Source organism: Culex quinquefasciatus, chromosome 3 (assembly GCF_015732765.1).
Source record: "Culex quinquefasciatus strain JHB chromosome 3, VPISU_Cqui_1.0_pri_paternal, whole genome shotgun sequence".
NCBI lineage: Eukaryota > Metazoa > Arthropoda > Insecta > Diptera > Culicidae > Culex > Culex quinquefasciatus.
In genome coordinates, this window is record NC_051863.1 from 11,118,345 (window position 1) to 11,127,713 (window position 9,369).

General features: G+C 38.0%; 3 protein-coding genes across 4 annotated transcripts; 2 read left to right on the forward strand and 1 right to left on the reverse strand.

The window, feature by feature from the left end:
• The first annotated feature begins 1,639 nt into the window (after positions 1 to 1,639).
• LOC6041238 (O-phosphoseryl-tRNA(Sec) selenium transferase) lies at positions 1,640 to 3,306 on the forward strand. The gene is made up of 3 exons (XM_038263555.1): positions 1,640 to 1,852; positions 1,911 to 2,040; positions 2,100 to 3,306. The coding sequence occupies exons 1-3, from the start codon at positions 1,736 to 1,738 to the stop codon at positions 3,287 to 3,289; spliced, it is 1,437 nt and encodes a 478-aa protein (XP_038119483.1). The 5' UTR covers positions 1,640 to 1,735; the 3' UTR covers positions 3,290 to 3,306.
• An 8-nt stretch (positions 3,307 to 3,314) lies between these two features.
• LOC6041237 (sex-regulated protein janus-A) lies at positions 3,315 to 3,933 on the reverse strand. Of its 2 annotated transcripts, none has more exons than XM_038263556.1 (2): positions 3,799 to 3,933; positions 3,315 to 3,737 (listed from the first exon to the last, which is right to left on the reverse strand). In XM_038263556.1, exons 1-2 carry the CDS (start codon positions 3,851 to 3,853, stop codon positions 3,343 to 3,345), a joined length of 450 nt encoding a protein of 149 aa, XP_038119484.1. In that variant the 5' UTR covers positions 3,854 to 3,933; the 3' UTR covers positions 3,315 to 3,342. The 2 variants fall into 2 exon arrangements, with proteins under 2 accessions (XP_038119484.1, XP_001850529.2); XM_001850477.2 differs by having other exon boundaries at positions 3,315 to 3,740; positions 3,799 to 3,929.
• Positions 3,934 to 3,944: 11 nt separating this feature from the next.
• LOC6041236 (mitochondrial mRNA pseudouridine synthase Trub2) lies at positions 3,945 to 5,277 on the forward strand. The gene is made up of 4 exons (XM_001850476.2): positions 3,945 to 4,176; positions 4,238 to 4,429; positions 4,488 to 4,841; positions 4,895 to 5,277. Exons 1-4 carry the CDS (start codon positions 4,047 to 4,049, stop codon positions 5,254 to 5,256), a joined length of 1,038 nt encoding a protein of 345 aa, XP_001850528.2. The 5' UTR covers positions 3,945 to 4,046; the 3' UTR covers positions 5,257 to 5,277.
• Positions 5,278 to 9,369: the final 4,092 nt, after the last annotated feature.

Genomic DNA, 9,369 nt, shown 5'->3' on the forward strand with positions numbered 1-9,369 from the left:
TGCAGCTTGTAAGGGACATCTGGGACTACCATTTGAGACTGAGAACGCTTTGGGTAAGGCAGTTTAACATATTAAATAGACACTTTTACTTTTAGTGAATTTTTGATTGTAAATTTTTGCTCGGGGACCCCTTAGATCCCATTTTCTGATGATAATTTTATCATATTCGTATTCCTGAGACAATTTTACAATAGAATCATTTTATTTTGATCCATTTGAGCCCTTTAAAAATTAATGTTAAAAAAATTAAGCAGCTGCTTTTTCCTGGTGTCATCTAGTATCCTTGGAAACGAACTTGATTTTAATATACAGTCGACTCTCTGGCTGTCGATCTTCTCGATATCAATAATTCTCCATCTATCGATGAATTCTTCAGTCCCTTCAATCTGCATACTTCAATTATCTTCATTCCTCGATATTTTCCCTTGCTTGAAGGATCTCTTCCTCGACGGTCCCTTGGATTCTGTTTGCTTTAAAAATCTCTTCCGGTTGTCAATAATTTCACTTTCTCATGGCTTGCATAGACATTTTTCTTGGCGAAACGAAGCCTTGAAGGGTGTTTGACATTAGTTTGTTTTTGTTTGATGGACGTTGCCATGATTCTCTCCCATAGCTGGGTATCAAGAAAAAAAAATCAATCGAGTCTTCATTTTGCTTCGCTCTGTAAACTGATGATTCTCTTCCTCGACGGTCCCTTGAATATTGACAACCAGAGAGTCGACTGTATGTGAATCGAAGATTTTTTTAACTTTTATTTTTTAAAGGGCTAAAATTGATGAAAATATACATTTATATGCACGTTTTTTTTGTGAAATTGCCTCAGGAACACGAATATGATAAAATTATCACCAGAAAATGGAATCTAAGGGGTCTCCCGAGCAAAAATTTACAATCCCAAAGCGTTCTCAGTCTCAGATGGTAGTCTCAGATGTCCCTTACAAGCTGCAGGTCGAACCGAGTTGATATCTGGATGGAACACTTTTTTATTTTAGTTTAACCTTCGGGAAGTCGCGTGTTTTCGCCTTTCTTACAAGTGCCCTTACAAACTGTGTACAAAGTACACGTACGCGACCTCCGGTGGCTTAAAAATTATGCTATTTTTCATAAAATGCCAATAACTCCCTTTAGATTTAACCAATTGAGATGCTTCTCCCTGCATTTTGTTGCATTTTTGAGCTCTTTCAGATGCATTTTAAATTTTGAAAATAGATTGAATTTTGCCTAAGTTATAGCCTTTTTAAGATTTTTGACGTTTATGAAACTTTAAACTTTGTATCCCGATTTGCCCCACTTCCCGTTGACCTAGAGTGCTCATATTTTGGCCAGATGCTAGTTTTATATGTACAAACAACCCCTGAAAATTTCAGGCAGATTGGTGAGGTCGATGCGAGATGGGTATGCTTTGCTCGTGGACTCGCTCTTAATCGCTTACTAAAATTTCAGTTTACTGAATTCAGTGAAAAAAAAATCAGGTGTAGTTTTCAAAAGTGTAAAACATGTTTTCTGTGTTTTGCGCTCTTCACAAGCGTACATCGATGTTAACGAATGTTATGCGTCGTGTATCACCCCTCACCAAAACTTAACGAAACAAACTTGTAAACAAAATGCCGCACAAACCTTCCCATCTCCGCCGGTTTGCTCGTTTTGTTTGGATCATGTTTCCGTGACAATCATGAGAGAACGGAGTAAAAGTTTTTCGAACGCAAATTTCAAATATTTATTTAAATAGCTAAAAATGAACGATTTCACCTTGCAATCCATTGCGGCCGACCTAGTACCGTCTAATTACCTATCAATTGCGAATAATGCTCGTGTCAGCCGTGATAAACTAGTCAAAGTTCTGCTGGAAAAGGTATTACATTTTGAGTTGTAGTTGAGTTGATTCAAAAACTTAATATTGATTTTTATAGAAAAAGCTCCCCGAGCATGGCTGGGAAAACAGCACCATCGAGTACCTGGTCGATGGACTGGCCCTGCTGGACAGCAACAATTTCCCCAGCCGATGCGGCGTCGGAGAACGCGAGGCCAGGGTTGTGTGCGGTAATCAATTTTCATCATGACTAAAAAAGATTCTTTATTGATTTGTAATTTCATTTTAGAACTGGTCCGCAAACGCCACTACGGTTTCGCCCACGGCATTGGGCGATCCGGCAACCTGACCGAGGCTCAACCGAAGGCGGCCGGCTCGACAATCATGGCAAATTTAACAATCTGCCTGGTGCTGGATTTGCTCCGAGAAATGGGCATCCGAAGCTGCAAAAAGGCGCTGCTAGTGCCGTTGGCGACGGGAATGTCCGTTATGATGGTGCTGAGTGCGCTGAAGGCCAGCAGACCGGATGCGCGGTACGTGCTGTGGTCCAGAATCGATCAAAAGTCGTGCTTTAAAAGTATCGTAACGGCCGGGTTGATTCCGGTGGTAATTGATACGGTTCCGGCGGAGGAGCGGGGTGATCCGATACTGGGGACTAACGTGCAAGCTTTTCGAGACAAGGTGGAGGAACTTGGTGCGGCCAATGTTTGTTGCATTCTTTCGACCACGAGCTGTTTTGCGCCACGAACGTGTGATCAGATTGCTCAGCTTGCGGACTTGTGTCGCTGTAAGGAGATTCCTCACGTGGTCAACAACGCGTACGGGCTGCAGAGTTCCTATTTGACGCACCAGATTGAGCAGGCTGGCCGGCTTGGTCGGGTGGATGCGTTCGTCCAAAGCACGGACAAAAACCTGCTGGTTCCTGTGGGAGGCGCAATCATAGCCGGGTTTGACTCGGCAATAATCGATCAAATTGCGGCACTTTACCCGGGTCGGGCCTCCAGCTCACAGAGCTTGGACGTCCTAATGACGCTGCTATCGCTGGGAAAGACCGGCTTCCAGAAACTCGTCGCCGAACGGAAGCAACTTCACCAACATCTGCTAGAGCAACTAGCTTCAGTTGCCAAGCAGTACGGAGAATCGGTCATAAGTGGACGCAATCCCATTTCGGCAGCCCTAACGTTGCGAAGCTTCGGTGATAACGCGCAGATGATTGGTTCTATGCTGCAACGCCGGGGAGTTTCCGGCTGCCGGGTGGTGACCGGTCGCGAGACAAAAACAATCGCAGAACACACGTTTGGCGCGTGGGGTTCACACTCGTCGGATGGTGAGCACGTGGGGCCGTACTTGACGGCCAGTGCAGCGCTTGGGGTGACACGGGGAGAGATTGACACTTTTGCTAAAAAGCTACAACAGGTGCTCAAGGAGCAGAAAGTCGGGGAGGGTGAAAATAGCGAGTTAAACAATCAAATAAAATAAATGACTGTCTAATGAAACTAAACAATTTTACTCAAAAACCATTTTATTTAACTTCAATAGCCCTCATCCGAGGTCTCAATCTGACAATCGGCATACTTGGTCAGCAGGATGCGTCTCGCTTCCTGGTGGTCGGCCTTGCCGTAACCCTGCGAGTATCCGTAAACTTTGATAAGCTTCTGCTCCGGACGATGCTCAATCCGGCCCCCGCCGAGGCACTCCGTTTCCAGCCCGAGCCCGGCCAACGAAGAGCTCACCTCCTCGTAGATGTCGTTATGCCACTCGGCCCGCGCAAATCCCCGTACGATGTTTTTGCTCGGCTCGGAACCGTCCGCTTTTTCCTTGCCGTAAACCTTGATCAGGATGTACTTGAAGATTCCTTCGTCGATCTCGACCAGCGGGACCGCTTCCAGTTTGGCGTCGACCATGCTGCTTAAGTTGTGACGGGCAACTGCTGGAGGAATGGAATTAAAATTAAGCTGATTTCAAGTGCAAATTTGACTTCAACTTACCCGGAAATAATCTAGAATTTCTAAAAATATGACGAATCGTCGATTGGAGCAGCATAACAAAAAGGCCGGTTTTCTGTGATCAGCTGCGGATGACGTTAAGAAATGTCAAAATTGAAAATCGCCGAAAATCTCGGTAGAGCTGTGCCACGCAAACAAAACCTTAACGAAACATGTGATTGTGATGTAAACAAACGAAAACTTGGTTGATTTTGATTTTACGCAACTTTCCATGTAAAATTACAACAAGAATGTCGTTAGTCACAGTGAAGGATGCCGCCACGGTGTGGAAATATTTGAACGGAGTAATAAACGTGTACAAACCGGCCGGTCTAACGGTGCAGCAGGTTCGTCACACCATCATCGGGAATCTTTGCAGAGGTAAATGTAAATGTTCAATGTTGCTGTTTTACTTCAAAATTTAGTTTTAACAATTTCACAGACCTCAACGAACTGCGGGTTCGACCTCCGCTTCAGCGGGTTGCCATCGCCAGCGGCGCAGAATCCCGGTTTGTCGTACGCACAGTTGAAGACATCTCCGACAACGTGCTGGTCGTGGGTCCACGCTATCAAACGGAGGATCTCCGGGTTCGCACCTGTACCAACCATGGCCGCTTGACCAGCGGCGTGCTCGGTGAGACGAAATTGAGAGCATTATTTGTTAGTATTTAGTAATATCTTGTCATTCACAGTTCTAGGAATCAACAAAGGACTCTCCACGGTGTTCCGCATCCAGCAGAACCGTCCCCTGCGAGTGTACCGCATAACGGGCTTCCTGGGCAAGGCCACCGAGAGTCACTTTGGCGATTCGCGTGTCATCGCCAAGGCCACCGTCGACCACATCGGATCGGACAAAATCTCCCGTCTGCTGGCGTCCATGCAAGCCTCCCACCAGAAGAAGATGTTTGAGCTGTGTGGGGTGGACATGCAGTCGCAGGCCGCGTACGACCTAGCCGTCAAGGGCACCATCCGTCCCGCCGACAACAGCCAGCCCATGATCTACGGCATCCGGTTGGCCGAATTCCGGCGGCCCTTCTTCACCATCGGTAAGCCTCTTTGGAAGTTTAAAAAACCCAAATTGATTTAAAACTTTCTTCAGAAATTCACGCCATCAACGAAACCGAACCCTACCTGGGTCAGCTCGTTCACGAGATCGGCCTGGGGCTCAAGTCGGTCGCGCACTGCGTCGCCATCCGGTGCATCCGGCACGGGCACTTTGAGCTGGACAAGTCGCTGTTGCGCCACGATTGGAACCTGCAGTGCGTGCTGGCTGGGATGGCGAGCTCGCGCCAGTTGCTCCAGGAGCACCCGGAAATGCTGCACCAGACTAGCACGGAACTGGTTGGTATTGAGCAGTCAAATGAGGGGGAGGACGGAGGTCGGCGACGGCGGAGATCGGCAAGGTTTGCTGCGCAAGACAAAGGAGAAATTTATGGAGACGGTGGAAATACAAAGATGTGAAAATGAATATTACTTATAGTACATAATCTGTGATTTATGGATGAGGTGATCATCACCTCCTTTTTTGTAGAGTGCGATTTATACTTCACAGACAGTCGTAATATCCCCAGATCCAACGTTTAAATAAATGGTAAATTTGATTTGATGTAAATACATTTAAAAGCAAAGTGCGAAAATGCTTTAAAATTAAAAATAATAATTCTAAAAATAAAGTACATGGTGTCGATTTCTGGAAAAGTCAGGGAAAACCTGGAATTGTCAGGGAATTTTGTTTGACCTGGAAAAGTCAGGGAAAGTCAGGGAATTTTAAGCTGGGTCAGGGAATTTCGATGATCTTAAAAATATTACTACAAAATTCCATTTCTTTTTGAAAATTCGCCCTTTATGATGTATTTGAATGTCTTCCAGGCCAAACTTTGCAACATTGATAATATTGAATTTTTTATATTGGAACGCAAAACTCCATATAAAAAATGCTTTACAAAAGGGTCACGAAGAAAAGAAATAGCAACGAAAAGTTGCATTTGGCCTTCTTCCGCGCGTTGCTTGTTTGCAATATGTTTACGTTTAAAAAAACAAATAATTTGGATTTGCTTTGGATTTGCGTTCAACTGAAAATTACAAATTATTAGCGCACACAGGGTGGGACAATATGAGGCAGTTGCCCCACCATCCTCAAAGATTTGTTCTAAAATTGGTCGTTTGCTCAGCATATAGGGACCATAGAGAAAACCATACATTTTCTCTGAAAAACTGAATGATTAAAAAATTCAAAAGTTAAAAAATTCGAACATTTGAAAATAAAAAAATCTTAAATTCTAAAGCTTAAATATTCTCAATTTTGAAAATTCTGATATTTTGGAATTGATGATTTCTTAATTTTTTAAAATTCTTATTATGAAGTTCTAAAAAAAAAAAATTAAGGCTACTATGATTTTTTCCAAAGTAATCTAATTTTGTTTAATCTAAAATGTAAGCCAAATAGTGATGGTAAAATGGAATAAAAAATTAAAGAATTGAAGAAATAAAACAAAAATTTGTGGAATAAACAAGGTTGTTACGGACGGCGCGAATTTGGCGCAGATTTCGCGCGGCAGCTTATTATTGGAAATTATTATTAGAGCATGTTCCAGTGGGTGTAATGTGCTTATATCCCAAATATGAGCTTGATTGGACGTAACAGAAGCTGGCCTCCGCCTTTGAATTTTTGATTCAACCAGTAGAAATATTTTTTTTGAAATTTAAACATCCTTGAAAAAAAAAATCAAAACAAAAAAATTACAGCTCCAACATTCAAAATTAAATTATTCAGGAATTAGGAAATAAAATTAGGAAAAATAATAATAATAACCCCACAAACAAATCATTTAAAAAAAATTAAAGATCTGTCCGTTGAATTTAAAAAATATAAAAAAAAAATCTAAAATATCACTATTCAAAAATAAAAACGATCAAGAGAACACATTTTTTTCATAAATTCTTAAATTCTTCAATTCGTTAATTCTTTAATTCTTAAATTCTTAAATTCTTAAATTCTTAAATTCTTCAATTCTTCAATTCTTCAATTCTTTAATTCTTCAATTCTTTAATTCTTTAATTCTTTAATTCTTTAATTCTTTAATTCTTTAATTCTTTAATTCTTTAATTCTTTAATTCTTTAATTCTTTAATTCTTTAATTCTTTAATTCTTTAATTCACAAATTCCATCTTACCATCTTAGATTACAGAATACCTGATAAAATTTGAAGTATTTTTGGAGTTATTTTTTTCGGTTAGAGAAATTTTGAGAATGTAGAAAATTTGCTTCGATTTTTCTAAGTGACGCTTTGGGAAGATCATCGAGTATGAACTGTAAAAAAATTAAAATGTCAAGATCGAGGATTTATTACAATTTTATTTTTTTTTTTTTTTTTTTTCTTTATTTAGATTTGATTGCAGAAGGTTGTATTTTGTTTTTATTTTTATAAAATGTACTGATCGTGTGAATGATCGTCTGCAGGCTCTGGTCAAGGTAGAAATTTTTTTTTTAATTTTATATCAAAAATATTTTTTTGTAAAATTATTTAAGAACTTAATTCTTCAAATATCCAAAAATCTGTTTACTTTAAATACAAACATTGTTGAAAAGTTCTAGATCTTTTTCAAAACCGTAAACATGTACTTGAAAAATTCACATTTAATAGTTAAATGTTAAATTGTATAGTTTTCTTAGTTTTTCAGTTTTTTCGTTCTGCAAAAATACATATTTTTTTGTTTTTGTCTCCAAAACCTTAGGTTTTTTATAAAAGTACAATCAAATATGACATCGGCCTAATTCGTTTGAAAATTCGGCAAAAGGCAACAATTCTAAAATTAAACATAACTTTTTATTTAAGTTCAATTTTTCAATTGATTTTTTTTTTTAACTTTTAGCTTTAATTTTTTTTTTACGAAATGAAGTGAAATTAACTAATCGCCATTTGAAAATTGCAACAGTTTTAATTATAAATTATTTCTTGAGTTTTTTTTTTCAAAAAGATCCTATAAGCTATTGTGTTTCATATGTTTAAAGGACCTATTAAAAAAACTTTAGATTTTTTGGTAAAGGACAACTTTTTAAATGACATAACCTCATAAAAAAAACATAGGACATTTTTTGGTTGCTCATTTTGGATGTTTGATAAGAAAAAAATGATTGACAAAATAAAAAAATAGTTTTTAAGTTTTTGCAGAATCAATCGTTAAAAAGTTAAATTAAAAAGTCATTGAAGTTTTTCAATATCTAAAATTTCCAATATTCAAAAAGGAAAATACATGAAACTATAAAAACGCTCCAAACAATATGTTAGTAAAAAATAGAAAAAAATTGGTGGTCTGGAGAGGTCAGGGAAAAGTCAGGGAATTTTATTTTGGGATTTGGATCGACACCATGAAAGTACTGCAGTCCTTCAGACAAAATGACATACATTCAGCGCCGTACCTAGGGGTTGGCGCAGTTGGCGACCGCCAAGGGCGCCAGCCCTTGGGGGCGCCAAAATCGATGATTGTACATAATTTTCATGTCAGCTATAACATCTTCATTAGATATTTGAAACAGAAAGGGCGCCGAATTATAAAATAGAATTACAATTAACTAATTTGGTTTAAAATATAAAAACAATATTCAGGGGCGCCAAAGTCAATTGTATGAATATTTCTACTGAAGTGTTTTTGAAAATTCATATTTAATGCTAAATTATTTTTTTCATCGAAGAAGGGGCGCTCGAGCGACAAAAAGTTAAAGAAGTTTTATAAGAAATTCTCAAAATCAATACACGTTAAAGTTTGGACCGTTGTGTAATGAAGATTAAGTCATACCTTCCAGACTATAAAAATGTCCCATTATATGTTATTATCACGTTAATTTGGCTGTGAATCACAGTATTCTATGAAATGGGAATTATTTTAACATTAAAACATATATTTACCTTTCTTTTGAAATTTTTACATTCTCGAGTTAAAAAAAAGGCCTTTGTAATAATTTCAGCACGGTTTCCCCTTTTATAATCAACTTCGTGCATTGAATTTTCAAAATACAATGGTTTTGAATTTGGGAAACTGCTGTAAATTTTCACCAATAAGACCAACATGATTTGTTTAAGAAAAAAAATGTTTTTCAGAGCACATCACTTTTTATGTTTTAGCTTAACCAGTGTTGTTTACTTTTTAAATCGTCTAAAAAGCTTTGATAATGAAAAACAATCTATTTTCTTTAAGTTAAAACCAAAAAAATAATATTTTATCAAGGTTTGAAATTATTTGTATATAGTTTTGCGCACAAAAATATTTTTTTAGAATATAAAATATAATTTTACGAATTAAAAATAAACAAATAAATACATATACAAATAAAAATCAATGCGAAACATAATTTTAAAAAAATAAATGATGAAATATATTCTCAAAAATCGTATGGGCAAATCACTCAAAATTAATAAAAATTTCTTATCTTTATATTTTTTTTTACTTTTTTTCTAACAAAACATAAAATTCGTCGATACTTACAAATTTTTGAAACTTATGATTGCAAAACAACTGAACGGCCCAAGTAGCAATCGCTTCTCTAGCGTTTTTATACGTTAATTATTGGACAAG